This window comes from Daktulosphaira vitifoliae, unplaced genomic scaffold, assembly GCF_025091365.1.
Source record: "Daktulosphaira vitifoliae isolate Bord-2020 unplaced genomic scaffold, ASM2509136v1 Scaffold_1, whole genome shotgun sequence".
NCBI lineage: Eukaryota > Metazoa > Arthropoda > Insecta > Hemiptera > Phylloxeridae > Daktulosphaira > Daktulosphaira vitifoliae.
The window spans coordinates 52022818-52040776 of record NW_026099572.1 but is presented as its reverse complement, the minus strand read 5'-3'; the positions used below and the strand labels follow the sequence as shown (position 1 = coordinate 52040776).

General features: G+C 25.8%; 2 protein-coding genes across 2 annotated transcripts; one reads left to right on the top strand and one right to left on the bottom strand.

Moving 5' to 3' along the window:
- Positions 1–9516: 9516 nt before the first annotated feature.
- LOC126895980 (dnaJ homolog subfamily C member 16) lies at positions 9517–14673 on the top strand. Its single transcript, XM_050668342.1, has 12 exons — positions 9517–9817; positions 9877–9943; positions 10228–10388; positions 10472–10605; positions 10699–10845; positions 10922–11105; positions 11163–11697; positions 11752–12005; positions 12086–12316; positions 12394–12601; positions 13991–14134; positions 14332–14673. Exons 1-12 carry the CDS (start codon positions 9669–9671, stop codon positions 14455–14457), a joined length of 2340 nt encoding a protein of 779 aa, XP_050524299.1. The 5' UTR covers positions 9517–9668; the 3' UTR covers positions 14458–14673.
- A 67-nt stretch (positions 14674–14740) lies between these two features.
- On the bottom strand, positions 14741–16749 carry LOC126895982 (60S ribosomal protein L18). The gene is made up of 5 exons (XM_050668345.1): positions 16600–16749; positions 16438–16524; positions 16150–16356; positions 15952–16075; positions 14741–14960 (listed from the first exon to the last, which is right to left on the bottom strand). The coding sequence occupies exons 1-5, from the start codon at positions 16600–16602 to the stop codon at positions 14815–14817; spliced, it is 567 nt and encodes a 188-aa protein (XP_050524302.1). The 5' UTR covers positions 16603–16749; the 3' UTR covers positions 14741–14814.
- Between the last annotated feature and the right edge of the window lie 1210 nt (positions 16750–17959).

Genomic DNA, 17959 nt, shown 5'->3' with positions numbered 1-17959 from the left:
TCTAGGCGTATAGAGAAATTTATCTCCAAGTATTATAAAATTATACTAATGAAACATAATTATTGAAGGGGTTGATTCATAATTATCGATTCATTATCTATTTCTTTAGTAAAATACGTCCTTGAATTTGATATATTATTAAAAAATAATATTACAATTTATGATATTCTTATAATAAATATAAATTAACTACTTTTCTCTAAAAAAAGAAACTAAACTTCTTTTAAAAATATTGAGTATTTTAAAGTATGATTTTTAATAAAATTGTTGTAAAATAATTATTTACAAAAAATTTTCGTCATATTTGTTATATATTAATTAATAACAATTCATTTTCAATGAAAACTAAAAAATGTTGCATATATCGTTGGTTAAAAATCAATTTACTGTTAACGACAATATTTATACTCTTCAGGAGAGCCAGAAAACAACTTCATATTTTATTATTTTATAAAATAGTATAACTTTTGTAGTTCTATAAATAGCCCATCTATTTTTTTTTTAACAAATGCGTTGTTATAGTAATGTTTAAGAAAATGAAAAATCATTTAATTTTTAAATATTTTATAATAGTTAGCTTGTACTTCAAAAAAAAAATAATAATAATAACAATGGCGCTTAACGTATTTTTAACGTTATTTACTACCAACTAAATTAAAGAGGAATGGATCTATATCATATTTCAGTGCATTATTTTTATATCAATTATTTTAATGTCGTTTACAGCACAAAATTAAATCGTTGATAACACGCTGTAAAATTATGTTATCATTAAAGGAAAACAATATGGGGATAGACAGAACGTCGTCTTCAATTCTAAATAGCTAGTGTCATTTGCAGCAATTAGCCTTTTAACCAAAGATATATCTTTGACAATTTTTTTTTATAATATTTAAATTTCAATGGATGTTCATAAAAGGAGAATCTATTTTGAATGACCAAGATTTCATATAATAACACTTATAATGTCGTCATAGCTGAAACTTTCATTCTAACCGAATCAATAAAATTAGAAGTAGTAAGTGAGATCAATTTTTGAAATTAAGAAATTCGTATAAATTAAATAGTAGATTTGAATTTGTTTAAAAACCCATGGCATATCGATCAATGTTCATAAAAATCATAACTTTAATAAAGTATTGTGTCAATTTTTGGTGGTACCCACACCGTTATTATTTTTTAGTTTAAATTTGAAAAAATTAGCTTTTGTCTAAATTTTAAATAAAATTTGTTGAAATTAATACCAATATAAAAACATGAATATATGTTAATTATATACGATTATATTACTTGATTAAGTGTTACTGTATTGAATTTAATGTAATATATAAATAAAATGTATATTATACATATATAATCATAAAAAAAGTGTTATTACATTAAACTGTTTTATTCTATAATGTAAATTATTTATTATAATTAATAAATATTAAACTAAACTAAGCTTAAGTGTTTTGTATCATGAGCTTTATAATAATTCAAAAAGTCATACATTAAGTGGTATTAACAAATAATTGCATAGTTAGTAGGACTCTTAACAAAATATATATTATCGGAATATATATTGTATACATTGAATATAGAATCAATTACTTTTGGTTTAGTTATTGCTAAATTATAGTCTTGTAGAATATAGAATATGCAAGGCAGGGCATAAACGATTTAATAAATTAAAGTTATGTTGAAAAATTTAGAATAGGCGTGTGCAGACTTTTGAGTCCAAAGCAGCAAATAATACCTTCACCGGATTACATTACTATCAAAACAGCCACTATCCAAAAAAATAAATATAAGATTAATAGAGCTTCAATTAATTGTCCCTAGATATTTCAGAAGTAATTAATTACGCTCTATAATACCCCTACGTGCAGGTATTATCTAACAGGTAGATCATTTTTTTTAATCTTAAATTAAAAATTTTAATCAACAAAAAATTATAATAAAAATTGATCACCTGTGGCTAATAGTATTTAAAATTTAACTGAAAAGCTATCAAATTTGGAATAGATGAAAATACCTTTTCTAAGTCTTTAGCCAATTGTGTTCGACACAATAGGTCTCATATTATTTACCGGTTTATGTATTTTTAGCAAAACAATAGTGTAGGTATTTGAGGGTTTGAAATTTTAATCAAAAACTTAAACTTTTCTTCAATTATTAACTTTGAACTATTAATAGCATTTGTAGCCAATCTTATCATTTTAATGTATCTTTTCAATTCCTTTATAAAGATCCTTTCGAATCATTTTTAATACTGTATCAAAATAGTCTTCTTTTTTCAGTATTACTATGAAATTTCCCTTATCTGATTTAAAATAAAAACAATTTTTATTTTTTTAGTCCTGTATTGATCGTAAATGTTTTTAATATTTTTCTAAACTTCCTTTATCTACAAGAGAATTTTGTATAAAAAAATTCTTGGGGTGGATGAAAAAAAAATTAATTGTCTAGGTTTTTGAAGAAATTTTTCAAATTCATTTTCTAAAGCTTGGTTTTTGTTTTGTATTTCTCTTGTATTATTTTTTTGTACAGTCAATGTTATAATTTTAAGTCATCAATATAAAAGCTTTCTGATAGGGTTAAGACCACATATTGGTCTTAACCAATATATGGTCCATATATTCTACAATTTTACTAGCTAAATTATGATTTAATTTACTAGTATTCAGGATACATTTTTTCCAAATTGCTATTGTATCACCTAGTGTTAATACATCGCATTATAGTTTTGTACATATTATTTTTGCAGGCTCTAAAGCTCTATGAAGATCTTAAATTTACTCCAACTTTCATTATTCATAAATATTATCATTATTCATTTATTTTGTGTCATAAATTCACAAAAATGTTGATATTGTAAAAGACCTTCAATCGTGGTAATGGTAGATCCCCATATAGTGAAACAGTGTATTGGTGAATTTTTTGTTTTTAAGTTTTTTTAAACTTGTCTGCATATTCGGTCTTAAAATGTTGTCAATAGATCGAGTTTTAGCAAGTATTTTTGAAATTTAATTATTTTTAAGAACATCTAAAATCGATAATTGAAGTGTGTGAGTTGTACAACGGATACCTATTAATATATTCGTACTTCCATTGATGTAGTCAATTATATTTAGTAAATCATTATTTTCATAATTTTCAACACTAATTTCACTTTTGTTTTCTTTTTCCTCCTTCTCCTCAAAAACAACATCATCATGATCTTCCACAATGTCATTGTCAATTAAAAACGTTATCGATTGAATAAAAAATATTTTTCCAGCCTTAAGATTATAATTCTCCAATACAATAATAACTATATTTTTCAAGTTAACAGACTTAGTTAATTTCAATTATGGCTAAAGTGCGTATTAATATAATTGAATTTTTTTAGTACTGTACATTAGTACCAAGTATATTTCGGTCATGGCGAGTAGCCGAATCTTTTTTTTTTTAAAAAAATTGTCCTTTATCTCATTTGAGATAAGTTGCTTAATGTAAATAGTACGTGCAATTAAGTATTCGCGTATTACTTTGCTTTAAAACTTATTCCTGTAAAAAGAGGATCAACAACTTTTCTAAAGCTAGAATCTTCTATTGATATAAAAGGTCTACAATTTACCGAGTTCATATTAATACAGCCATGTATTGATGGCCTCAATAGTTACTGAAGTACGACTAATTTTAACTTTAACAGTCACAAATTCATTATCCTATAAATAAAATCCCAATAATTTTGTGATTTTTATTAACTTAAAAATATAGATAGAAAGAAACATTAATTCCCAACTGATATGTTTTTTCTATGAGAGATAGAAAATTTTATTTAATGTAATAAGATCCATTTCTTATCAAAATACTACTGNTCTTAAAAAATAAATTATTTTACGATTACATATTTAGAAATATTTTACTTACTTCATAAGCTTTAGTAATTTCAATAAATTTAGAAGTTGCTTCAGGATTGGTATTCTTATCTGGATGCCTAATAATAAATTAATCACACATTATAGATGAACTTTTAACTTATTTAAAACTATTTACCATTTTTTAACTAGAGTACGATAAGCATTTTTTATAGCACTTATAGATGCTGATCTTGACACGCCAAGAACTGAATAAGGATCTTGGGCGGAAGATTTTACCACTAAAAGAGTAATAAATAATACAGTTGAAATCAACCGCCATTTCATTTTTACAGAGGTCAATGTGACATGGATTCACGACATTTTTAACATTTTAATAAAAATATTATCACACAAATCATTAATTAACTTATCCTACATTAAAAAATTTTTAAGTCATCACTAAAGTTTACTATGTTTTTTCTCTATGAAGTTCGACTACTGATATAGTTTAATTATTGATAAAAAGTTGTATAAATGGTTGGTAAAACTGATAATGCCCGATATGAAGTAATTTAATGATAAGGTCAAACTGACGGCCGAGGTGGATAATCCATTCGCTCATGGTAGTTATCAAACAAGCTGAATGTATAATATTTAATGTATCTGAACAACTAATGTAATATTTACTATGGTTGAACATAACATCACACTGAAGTTAGACTAATTTTTTACATTTTAACAAGTATTTTTTTTTAATATTTTATTACTTATACTAATTTTTTATTAAAATAATTTAATCATTTTTTAGTTACCTTTATATTTTATGTTTATGATTATTTAATAAGTTAGTTACCATTTTTATTATATTGTAACCTGATGAAATTTTGAAACAAGTTTTACCGATAATTTTTTAACGCTTTTAGTCTATTTTAATTTAATTTTGAACAACAATTTATTTTTACAAAGAGTGTCTATATAGTCAATATTAACTAATATTTAATATTTATTACAATAATACTGTATTTTAATAGCCAAGTTGAGAATTTTTAAGGATTGTCACTCTTTTTTAATCGTTAAAAATCCATAGTTAGTCAGGAAATTATAGATCTGTCAATTATATTGAAAATTATTAGGTAATGACCCTTACCTCCTATAGAACTATACAATATGACTTAAAATATGGCAAAAAAGAAGTGATAGACAAAAATAAAAATAAATTCTAGGGTAGTCATTAAAATTCAATATGTAAAATGATATAATTATAATGTTTAAATTTGTTCAAATATAGGTTTTTCATATCATACGTCCAAAGTTTCAGATGTATAAGTTAAAATAATCCCATGCCGGACACGGGTTGAAATGTGGACGTTAAAATTAAAAAAGAAACATATCTGTACAGATAATTCAAATCTAGATAGTTCTCAAGAGAATATACATATAATTAAGACCATGAATGAAATGGTCTTATATGTAAGATACAAGTGGTACGCTGGGGGTGGTTCACTAGGTACTGTAAAATATGAGTTGGCAGGCCTAGTCCTTCTACAAGCAAGAAAATTAAAAGCTTCAGACTGTCTATGCCGTACAATCGGCGACTTCGTATCTCTAGGAGTTGGTTTTACTCACACTACCGGCTTGCACTTAACGATTTAACTTAATTTCAAATTATTAGCAGCCAGCTAATCAAGATACGTATTATTTACTATATTGTAATTATATAAGCCAGAAAATTCGAGATTGTATGAATATGGACGTTGACTTTATCACGAGCATTGAAAAAGCGTATATTTTTGTATTACTATATATTAACGTATTAACTGATATGTTTTTTCTATGAGAGATAGAAAATTTTATTTAATGTAATAAGATCCATTTCTTATCAAAATACTACTGAATTACCGTCTCTCATGATTAATTTTAAATCAATTTTTTAAATGTTAAAAACTATAAAAATATTTTAATAAATAAATTCCTTTATAATAAACATATCGTAATAGTATATATTTTTAATAAATACTTTTATGTAAAAGTAAAAAAGAACATTTAATTGTAAAATTGTTTTTTTTTATTTAATACATTGTGTTTTATTATAATCAATATATTGGAAAAAGTTTTCACAGTTTTTAAATACAAAAAAAAATTTCAAAAATGTCATTTTTTATAGCTATATAATAATGAGATATTTCTTAAATACAGTAGGTTTTAACTAATTTTTGGGCATGATAGGTTCAACTAGACTAAAATTACGTTCTTCGAACATCTTAGTTATTAAAATAAGTCAAATGAGTGATGAGAATTGTTATGGACAAATATAAAAAACGCTCATTATGGTCATATCATAATAATATATATTATGTTAATACTTATTTCTAATATACAGAGTGATTTTTTTTATCATCAACCATTAAATTAACAAAAAATAAAAATACTACTAGACACGAAATATTTCTAGTATTTATAAATAATTCAAAAATATACACTTTTTCAATGCTCGTAATAAAATCAACGTCCAGATTTAAACAATTTCAAATTTGCTGGCTTAAATAATTACAATATAGTAAATAATAAGTGTTTTGATTAGCTGGCTGCTAATAATTTGCAATAAACTATTATTTTTATATGATTTATTTATTCGTAGCTGGCCAAAATATTTTGAAATATTTCATATATAAGAGGCTGCATTTTGTTATTCCTTCGACACATTTTTGTGATTTGTCTTAAGTTCAATACGTGTTTAATAACTGTTCAATCCGTTTTGTTTCTACGTGCAAACTACAAGAATAACAATGGCTGTTTCATGCGCCCAAGAACAATACTCTTTGGAGATGCAGCTGATTTTACTCGCAACCAATGTCAAGTACTTTGAGATGTACCGCGAATTTCAGTGGCTCTTTCCTCGGCGTTATTTCAAGAAAAATAACGATTTCGACAAAATATCTTTTGCTGCTGATGTCCGTGAGATTGCCAATTTTACGGAGTGGAAAATGTACAGCGATCAAGTGTCGTATCAGCAACTACCGGCAAAGGATATTTTTCAGCACGTTGTCGAGTTGTCTATTAAATCTGAAAATGCGCTGCGTTTGTTATGTCCAGAAGATGAAAAGCGTTTCATGAAAATGGTTATATCAAACGACCCCGACTTATCTTTGGAGACATTTGACGGGTATCAGTACTACTCAATATTCTCCATAGGCACTAGGTATCCGTTTCAGTTCTCCGAAGACGATAAGCGTTTCGTTTTAAGAGGATGTCGGATGAGTGATGTCACTTCCTACCTGCTTGGCCAACGAAAATATGAGATAAACGCGACACCGCAGTTGTCGAACGCGCTCAAGACATCCCCAGCTATCAAGTGTTGCGGTAACAACAGTCTGGGTGATGAACTTAAAGCAGTACTCGTGTTCCGTGTCCCGAATGGATCTTATTACCATAAACCGTTGGCAAAAAACACGAGGCCTTGTTTTTTGTTGATATTGTCCAAGACAACTCGAAAGGCGATCGCCAAGTGCAAGCCAATAATGCGAGTAAAACCAACTCCTAGAGCTACAAATCCGCTGATTGTACGGCATAGACAGCCTGAAGCTTTTAATCGTCGTGCCAGTAGAAGGGCTAGGCCTGCCAACACATATTTTTCAGTACCAAGTTAACCATTCAAAGCGTTACAAGTGAGATGATATCGTGGATGCTAGGTAACTGATCATTTATAAATATTAATGGTCATAATTATGTATATTTTCTGCTGAGAAATATCTCGATTTATGTTATTTATAACAATTTTTTTAATTGTTTATTACATTTTTCATTTTTTATTACATTTTCATTTACTTTTTTGTATTTGTTATTTCTTTTATTAAATCTGTATATTTGTTGAAACATATTGTTGTCAAGTACATTGTTAAATATATATTTTTTATATTATATGTATATTTTTTGTAATAAACTTTGTTGATTATTAATCAGTGGTTGTTTTTTTATTACCTATATAATATACAAATAAATTATTACATAAAAGATTATAATGAAGCGATTTAATTAAACTATTATTAATATAATTAAGTCGACTGTTATGCTATACTTCTACACATATATGTGATTATTAACCTTCTGATACTTAGACTATTTGAAAAATTATATTTTGTTGATATTTTTCAACCACCTTATTGAGTCAAATATCTACAGCTAAAACAAAGAAGAAAAAAGAAAGAAAGTAAGAGTATTATATATATATGTGTGTATGTATAGTTTTTAACATTTAAAAAATTGATTTAAAATTAATCATGAGAGACGGTAATTCAGTAGTATTTTGATAAGAAATGGATCTTATTACATTAAATAAAATTTTCTATCTCTCATAGAAAAAACATATCAGTTAATACGTTAATATATAGTAATACAAAAATATACGCTTTTTCAATGCTCGTGATAAAGTCAACGTCCATATTCATACAATCTCGAATTTTCTGGCTTATATAATTACAATATAGTAAATAATACGTATCTTGATTAGCTGGCTGCTAATAATTTGAAATTAAGTTAAATCGTTAAGTGCAAGCCGGTAGTGTGAGTAAAACCAACTCCTAGAGATACGAAGTCGCCGATTGTACGGCATAGACAGTCTGAAGCTTTTAATTTTCTTGCTTGTAGAAGGACTAGGCCTGCCAACTCATATTTTACAGTACCTAGTGAACCACCCCCAGCGTACCACTTGTATCTTACATATAAGACCATTTCATTCATGGTCTTAATTATATGTATATTCTCTTGAGAACTATCTAGATTTGAATTATCTGTACAGATATGTTTCTTTTTTAATTTTAACGTCCACATTTCAACCCGTGTCCGGCATGGGATTATTTTAACTTATACATCTGAAACTTTGGACGTATGATATGAAAAACCTATATTTGAACAAATTTAAACATTATAATTATATCATTTTACATATTGAATTTTAATGACTACCCTAGAATTTATTTTTATTTTTGTCTATCACTTCTTTTTTGCCATATTTTAAGTCATATTGTATAGTTCTATAGGAGGTAAGGGTCATTACCTAATAATTTTCAATATAATTGACAGATCTATAATTTCCTGACTAACTATGGATTTTTAACGATTAAAAAAGAGTGACAATCCTTAAAAATTCTCAACTTGGCTATTAAAATACAGTATTATTGTAATAAATATTAAATATTAGTTAATATTGACTATATAGACACTCTTTGTAAAAATAAATTGTTGTTCAAAATTAAATTAAAATAGACTAAAAGCGTTAAAAAATTATCGGTAAAACTTGTTTCAAAATTTCATCAGGTTACAATATAATAAAAATGGTAACTAACTTATTAAATAATCATAAACATAAAATATAAAGGTAACTAAAAAATGATTAAATTATTTTAATAAAAAATTAGTATAAGTAATAAAATATTAAAAAAAAATACTTGTTAAAATGTAAAAAATTAGTCTAACTTCAGTGTGATGTTATGTTCAACCATAGTAAATATTACATTAGTTGTTCAGATACATTAAATATTATACATTCAGCTTGTTTGATAACTACCATGAGCGAATGGATTATCCACCTCGGCCGTCAGTTTGACCTTATCATTAAATTACTTCATATCGGGCATTATCAGTTTTACCAACCATTTATACAACTTTTTATCAATAATTAAACTATATCAGTAGTCGAACTTCATAGAGAAAAAACATAGTAAACTTTAGTGATGACTTAAAAATTTTTTAATGTAGGATAAGTTAATTAATGATTTGTGTGATAATATTTTTATTAAAATGTTAAAAATGTCGTGAATCCATGTCACATTGACCTCTGTAAAAATGAAATGGCGGTTGATTTCAACTGTATTATTTATTACTCTTTTAGTGGTAAAATCTTCCGCCCAAGATCCTTATTCAGTTCTTGGCGTGTCAAGATCAGCATCTATAAGTGCTATAAAAAATGCTTATCGTACTCTAGTTAAAAAATGGTAAATAGTTTTAAATAAGTTAAAAGTTCATCTATAATGTGTGATTAATTTATTATTAGGCATCCAGATAAGAATACCAATCCTGAAGCAACTTCTAAATTTATTGAAATTACTAAAGCTTATGAAGTAAGTAAAATATTTCTAAATATGTAATCGTAAAATAATTTATTTTTTAAGAAGATTTTGAGGATGGAAATATTAAGTAGACTAACAAAAAGTCATCTAATTTTATGAACAACTTAAGTTAATTTTTTAAAAAGTTGTTTTTAATGCTGATTCTTTTAAATATTTAGAAAAACATTAAGTAGATACTTTTATTGTAACATCAATTTTTTTAATTTTATACATTATGCCTATAAATATTTTTATTCATTATATTATGTACTATATATGTATTTATTATAATTTAGACGTTAATGAACAAAGAAAATCAGAACAATAATGTTTTCTCAACTAATAGTTACACAAGTAGTTTTAATCAATTTTTTGACTTTGACATGGATAACTTTTTTGATAGCATGCACCAACAGCAAAATTTTGAATTTTTTCGTAAATTACAAATTAACTTAGAGTAAGTGTTAGTTTTGTATAATTTATATTTTAATCAATAAAAAATAACTTCCTTTATAAAAAAATTACTTTGATTTGTTTTAGTGATTTTAATAAATTAATGGTGACCAAAAAGAGTAAAAAACTTACTTTAATACTTTTTTACTCAGAATTTTCTTTAGCTTTCCTTAAAACACAGTCAGTGTTTAAAAAATCAATTGAAGACTTAACAGCAATTGGTAAGCTAAATATAATAAAATAGTATTACCATCTGTATGTACTCATCTACAATTTTTAATGAAACATGTCAAAATAAATTATAAAATTTTTAGGTGTAGATTTTAAAACGATGAACAAAGATATGGAACCATCAGCTTTTTGGAGAGCTAAAGGAGTTTTTGTTCCACACTTAGTATCTATTATTGATTCAAATCTTTTGGTTTGTCAAGATTCGCTACTAAGTGGTGATAATATTATAAGTAAGAAACCTAATTTTTTTTTTATAATTATGGTATAACAATGAATTGATGTTCTTAATTCATTTTATTGTTATAGATTTTGCTCGTAAAAGTTTGCCGGACGATCTTATTCCAGAGTTCAATGATAGAAATTTAGATAAATTTTTAAATGCTTGGTCATCTGATAACCGTGTACGGGCGTTAGTCATGCAACCAAACTCACCTCTTAGATTACGTTATGCTTTGATTGCACTAGAATATAGAAATCATATTAATTTTGGGTAAACCTATTATTAATAGTTAAATTAAAAATTTTTAATCATAAATTATTTCTTTAGTTTTGTAAACATTGGACGTTCAGAATGCCATTTGATACGTGACCGGTATAAAGTACCTTATGATAAAGACACTTTATTGATATTAAAAGAAAACATTATACAGCCTGTTGCACATCTGTCAATGCCTAAAATACCTGTAGTTGGTTTACGTAATCTGATAGAAAGCAATAAATATTTGACTTTGCCTAGACTTTCATCCCAAGATGTATTTGACACTCTTTGTCCTATTGGTGAAAAACGTTTTTGTCTTGTATTGGTGTCTCATAATTCTCCTAGTCATGAAGCTCATCGACAATCAATTAGACGTTTCGCCATAGAATCTAAAACAATTTATCCTGATGATCAATTAGCATTTATGTATGTATTTAGAGAAAGACAACCTCATTTTATCAATTCATTAATACAAGGTGGAGAGAGTCCTAGTGAACCACTTCTACACATTGTTTTATTGACTAGAGTGAATAAAATTATGGTTAATTATAAATGGTTATTAGGAGATAAATATAATGACTGGGCAAATTATGAGCTTACTAAAGTAAGTCTAAATATTTTTATTCTATTTCAATAATAACAATATTTGTTTTACTAGGAGAGATTAACAAGAGAGTTAAATGCATTACTTGATAGTGCATCAACTCTAAAAAATGAAGTGCACATCGGGGTTGTATTGGATGAACATGGTCAAAGTTTGTTGATGCGAATAGCGGCTAGAGCTAAATTGCATATCATCTCAATATTTTATGGTACTATTGATGGTATTATAAATCATGGATTCTTCTATATGTATATGGTTTTACTGATGATTGGATTGATGACTCTTTTCTACTATATGTATACATTAGTGTATGTTAAGGAAATAATTTTTGTTTTGTATTTTTTTTTTTTTAATTAATATTTATATGTTTTGTTTTATTTATTTTTAGTGAAAAAGAAATGAAAGAAATTGATGGAAAAATGGGCAACCAATCAAAATCGAAAGTTAGTCAAGTTCCTAAGCAACGTGAACTTAAACTTCATGAGTTGAGAGCTGAAACATATAATGGTTTAGTGCGTTTAATCAAACCAGGATGTCGAACAATTATTCTTTTAATAGATAACAATAGTGCTGTTGTTTTAGTACGACAGTTTTATAACATTGTGTGGCCTTACAGGAAGTATGTTATAACTTATAATAAATGAATAATTATTATTATTTTTTAAATTTCTATTTATTTATTAATTACATTTATAGAAATAAATCATTAATGTTTGGTTATTTAAATTTGGATCGCATTCCATCCAAAGAATGGTATCGTGAGTTGCTATCTTTAAGTTTTGTTGACACAGACAAAAGAATCCATATAAATACTAAAAACTGTGTTGGCACTGTGCTCTCATTGTGTTCTTTAAAGAAATATTTCTGCATGTATCATGCAAAACATCCTGAATCTTCTCGGCATGTAAGTATAATTCTTAGTTGGAAATTTAACTGACTAAAAGTAGTTTTTATCTTATTAATCAATTAATTATTACATAATGATATTATTAATTATGTAATAATTATTTTATTTTATATACTAAATTATGGAAATAGACCAAACAAAGCTATTAAGTTTTATAAAATAAATAAAAAATATAATGCATAATAATAATTTAAGAGATTTTTAATTATATATAAAAAAAAAATTTTATCAAAATATAAAGTAAAATCCTAGGTGTGCTCAGGAAAAAAGGTTAAATTAATTTATAACCTAAGTGGGTTATACTTTGTTTTTTTATTATAACCTTTATTTAGGACTTAAGGGAATGTGTGTGTAAGTTATGAAAAAAATACTGTAAATATGGATAAAATATTTTAAACATGAGGAGTTATGCATAGCATAACAAATCAGAAGTTTGTATTCAATATTACTTCCAAAAAGTCAATCTTTTTTTTAAATTTTTTTCCTGCGCTGAATGTGTTTTCATTTAAAAAATAATATAAATACAATTGTATGCAACAACATNATTTAAAAAATAATATTAATACAATTGTATGCAACAACATAATAACAATATACAACAATATAGGTAGGTTTAATTAATCTCTAAGCAATCATTTTATTAAATCTAGAAGGAGTGAAACCCTTTATGAAATTATGTATTTACAAAAAAAATTGGAAGAGGTATTGAACTTTATCTTTCAGGAAACTCACTCCTTGGAAAATCTTGAGTGTATTATTGAAGTTTATCTTTGACCAGTTTAATAATAAATACATTTTGAAAACTTGTTCTAACTACCTTATTTTAATAAATAAATTATTTTACATAAAACACCGTAAATATTCTTGAGACTTTTTTACTATAGAAATTCAGATGAAGATTAAAATTTTAAAATCAGAAACTCATGTGAATTATTCGTAACATCTAAATAAACAATCAAAAAGTATTTTTAAAATATCATTTTTTTGAGAACTGTTAACAAAGATTTTTTTGTTTATGGGTAGATAGGAAAAAATTAATAACTTTAAAAGAACTTTTAACTTAACTGTTATTTCCAGAGAATTAAATTTTAAATCTAGTATACCAATAATATTTATTAAGTTTGTTGTACTTTTTATTAAGAATAAATAGTACTTTTGTAATCTAGCTTATAAAAATATGGTGTCCATAATTTAATTTAAATTTATGAGAATTTTTTTGTGTAGCGTGAAGCAACTTTTTTTACAAATTCTTCAATGTAGTTTTTTAACTTGTAAAAATATAGATACTATTTTTTATTTAAAATTTTTAACTTGCTTACTCTAATATTTGTAAAGTATTACTATTAAAATTCAAAAAATTAAATTGTAAATATTTTAATTTTGCAGAAAAATGACAAGTGGAGAAGAGTAGGCACGAAACCTCCAAAAAATGGGGAAGAGTTTTGGGGTTTTGATGAACAGTCTGAAGAAGAATCTCTAAGTTATGATGAAGATGAGGAAAGTACTGTAGGGTTTAAACCAATTTTAAAGGTCATTATAATAAATCTATTACTTATTATTACAAAACTCTTATTATTGAAAAAAAATATTTGGGGTAATTATATCTTTAACTATCCAAGTATAAATGCTAATTAAATCTAATATGATATCATCAATTTGTATTTATTATTTTGATCTTATATAGTGTATCTCTATTCTAACATTTTTACTTTGATCTTAATTTGAAGGATAAAGAAGAGGATATACGTATTGAAAATTTACTTGATGGATTACCCATGTGGCTTGACAGACTTTTTGAAGGCAGTACAACAAGGTATCAAATTAATTATTGGCCAGATTTTAGAGTTTGGTAACTGAGTTCATCTTTATACAGAATATCGTATTACAACTTTAAAATTATTGAATCTAATATAATCTAATTAATCTAGTCCAAGAAAGTTTTGCATTCATTGTAACACTGTGTTCACAGTGGGTTTTATAGCTTATTTAAGTATATTTTGATTTTAAGCTTACTATGGTTGTTCTACTTTATTTTTTTTCCTATGTAATATACTTGTGGTTTTTCATTATTTGTCGTTTTATAAAAGTTATAAATGTATGTTTTTGTTTTAAAATAAAAAAATTTTTTAAAAAGAATATTTATTGACAACGGTCCCTTTATTTTCACAAAATATATAATAAAAATAATATAGAGTAAAAAGAGAGGGTGATTATTTCTTGAAACCACATCCACGTCTTCTACCACGTGCACGTTCAAACTTACGACCCTTTGAGCGAACATAAGGCTTAGTATGACTGTGTGGAACACCTGGAGCAGGACCAAAGTGTCTGACTGATTCACGAGAATTACGCTTACCTAAAAAAAGTAAAATATAAAAAATAGAATCAGGGTTTAACAAATCATCTTTTAAGTTAAAGTCGACATTCATTTAAATATACAAGCTTTTTGTTTATTTATATAATAGTAATATATGTACTTTGGTTTATATTTTTAAAAAAAAATAAATGTAGTATGGGTAAAATATGATACAGTTGGTTAAATTATTTACTACAAATTATAATCATGTCTATTTGTTAAAATATAATGTGTTAACCAATTTGAAAAATACCATGAATCAAATTAAAGAAGTAATTTTAGATAATAATAGGCATGTGCCGTTTAAAACTACAATTAAATATATAGAAACATTGAGGAAAAGAAATATTTTAACAATGCGAAAATTACAATTTTACTTTTTTAATAACTATAAATACTATACAATTTTTGTTTTCGTTATTTGTTAATTATTAACACAAAAAGAAATCTTGCATTGACACAAACTTAAAAATAGAAACTTTAAGGTTCTTTTAAGGGCTTTGAAATACACATTGATTAACAGAACCTTAATTATAAGAGACAACTCACTAGAAAAGCTCTGACAAATATTGCAATTTTATTTTTACTATACAAAAGTATTAATAAATTTTGATAGAATGAAATTATAGAAAAATTAATTTATACTATATGTGAAAGGTATTTTTATATTTTGGGAAATCTGAAGAAAATATAATTTATGAACTATAGGATTATTAATTATTGAAAAATAAGAGACAGAACTACATTATACATAAATTTTTCTAGTGTCATTGAAAGCTGAACAATTATTTTNAACTACATTATACATAAATTTTTCTAGTGTTATTGAAAGCTGAACAATTATTTAACCACTAAATTAAAATAATTCCTAAAAGCATAATGAAAATAATAAGATTTTTAACTAGTTGAAAAATATAAAGTACATTTTTTTAAATTGTATATTAACATGCTACAAAATGTTACATTAACATATTAAAAATGTTTCACTCACCTTGTAATAAAACAGTATTTTTACCAGTTGGAGCTTTTAATGCAAGTTGGTCAAAAGTTAAAATGGTACCACCAGCTTTCAAGATACGAGCCCTAGCCCCAGCAGTTACACGAAGAGCGCACACCTAAAAATATTTTCAATATACTGATTTGCCAGTAAAATTTCAATTGAATTGATAGCCTAAAATGAAATACATACTGTAATTTTGGGCGTTTTAAACAGCCTCTTATCATCAACAATCGTGCCGACAACAACAGCAATGCGTTTTTCGTCGTTGATCTTATTCATTTTTGAGGCAATAGCACTCAAAGATAATGGTGGCCTGTTGATGCGAGACATAAACAAACGTCTTAAAATGATTTTGTTGAAATGAGAACGGGTACGACGAGCCAAAAAACGGTACAACTAAAATGTATAAGAGGCTTTCAATTACACAATTGTATAAAAAATTGAAAATAATCTTAATTACATAAGTAAGTAAAGTACCTTGACCAACAACAATAAATATACATCTTTTGACTTTGGAGCAGTCCGCTTAGCCTTATGGCCGCGCTTATGATCAATGTCGATACCCTAAGAAACAAATTTATAAGGTTAAAATTAAATTTTGATCAATATAACAACGGATTAAAATGGATGAAAACTTACCATTATAATTACACACTATACGATACGTTGATGTACTACAGTTCAAGAAAGAAACGCGATACGGCTTGAACTAGTGCTTGTGGCCGATAAACACTGCATTACAGGTTAAACATATCATAACGAACGAAATTCCCTTTTTCGCACTAAGTTCTTGATAACACAATTGAGTGCTACACTGTATGTTTTTAACATTAGTGATTTGGCGCTAAAGCTCGATTTAAATTCAGATAAATTTGCATAACGAGATCAATATTAAATAGTCGATATTCAACTATCATATTCACTTTTCTTGCTAGCGTTACGTACAATTGTGTTAGCTTTTCTCGTTATTTTTAACATTCTGTACAATGGTCTAGAACTAAAAATCATGGTCATAATTAATTTTTTCAAAATATTTGCACATTTTTTATTAGTAGTTTTTGAAGTAATGGAGTATAAAAATAAATATAAACGTGTTATAGGGGATTTGAATACATGAGATCTTACTTCATTATTTTTAATGTAATTTTATAACACGTAAAAAATATTGTATTAGGATAATATTTAATAATAAATTTATTAAATACCGTGTTATCTAAAAGGATAACACCTCATAAGTCATTTTTCTACTGTTAATATAATTATACTTAGTTAAATGTTTCAGATATTTAGGTCAGTCTCGAAATAGCGAAGACGAACTACTAAGCTAACTACAACTAGCGGAGACGCAAATAGTATTTTATTCATACTTTTTATAACAAATCTAAATTTTTTCTTTTATAAAGAAAAATGTGTTATGGTATGTCTAGATTACTTATAGGTTATTCAGTCGTACACAAAAATGCTTCTTAAATTTTTAATTAAAAATTACTCATAGTTATTTAATTTCTTAAAATAAAGTATGAAATATTATTTAGTTAAGGATAAAAAAAATATCAACACTCTAATTTCAGTTGTACAGCTAGTAAAAAAATTAACTAAGTAATAAAAACATCATTACTTTTTTTTAATGTGTTAGATCAAAAAATTCGACAGACATTAAATTATTAAACTTGACTTAAAATTTATAAATAGGTATAATTATAGTTTTAATATCAAACAATCTAAGAGTATAACAAAATATGTTGCATTAATTAACAATTATTTATTCTTTGTTATACATTTTTAGTTAGGAATTAAATTGAAGTAAAAAATTAATAAAGGGTGAACCAGATAAATTTATATCTAATTCATTATACTCACTAATATAATAATAATACCGTGTTTTGCAGTTGACAGCTCCGCAGGGATTCCAAACATTGTCGTTGAGCAACACAACAATCTCACTCTCATTTTAAAACACCCCCTTTTCTCTACCCTTCATTCACTATCATTCTCTTTT

Excerpts from the sequence above, each read along its gene's own strand:
- LOC126895980 (XM_050668342.1), top strand. The coding sequence starts at position 9,669 with ATGAAATGGCGGTTGATTTCAACTGTATTATTTATTACTCTTTTAGTG. Across the intron at positions 10,846-10,921 it reads AAGTGGTGATAATATTATAA|ATTTTGCTCGTAAAAGTTTG; the intron begins GTAAGAAACCTA and ends TTATTGTTATAG. Across the intron at positions 11,698-11,751 it reads CAAATTATGAGCTTACTAAA|GAGAGATTAACAAGAGAGTT; the intron begins GTAAGTCTAAAT and ends TTGTTTTACTAG.
- LOC126895982 (XM_050668345.1), bottom strand. Across the intron at positions 16,357-16,437 it reads ATTTATTGTTGTTGGTCAAG|TTGTACCGTTTTTTGGCTCG; the intron begins GTACTTTACTTA and ends TATACATTTTAG. Across the intron at positions 14,961-15,951 it reads AAATACTGTTTTATTACAAG|GTAAGCGTAATTCTCGTGAA; the intron begins GTGAGTGAAACA and ends TACTTTTTTTAG.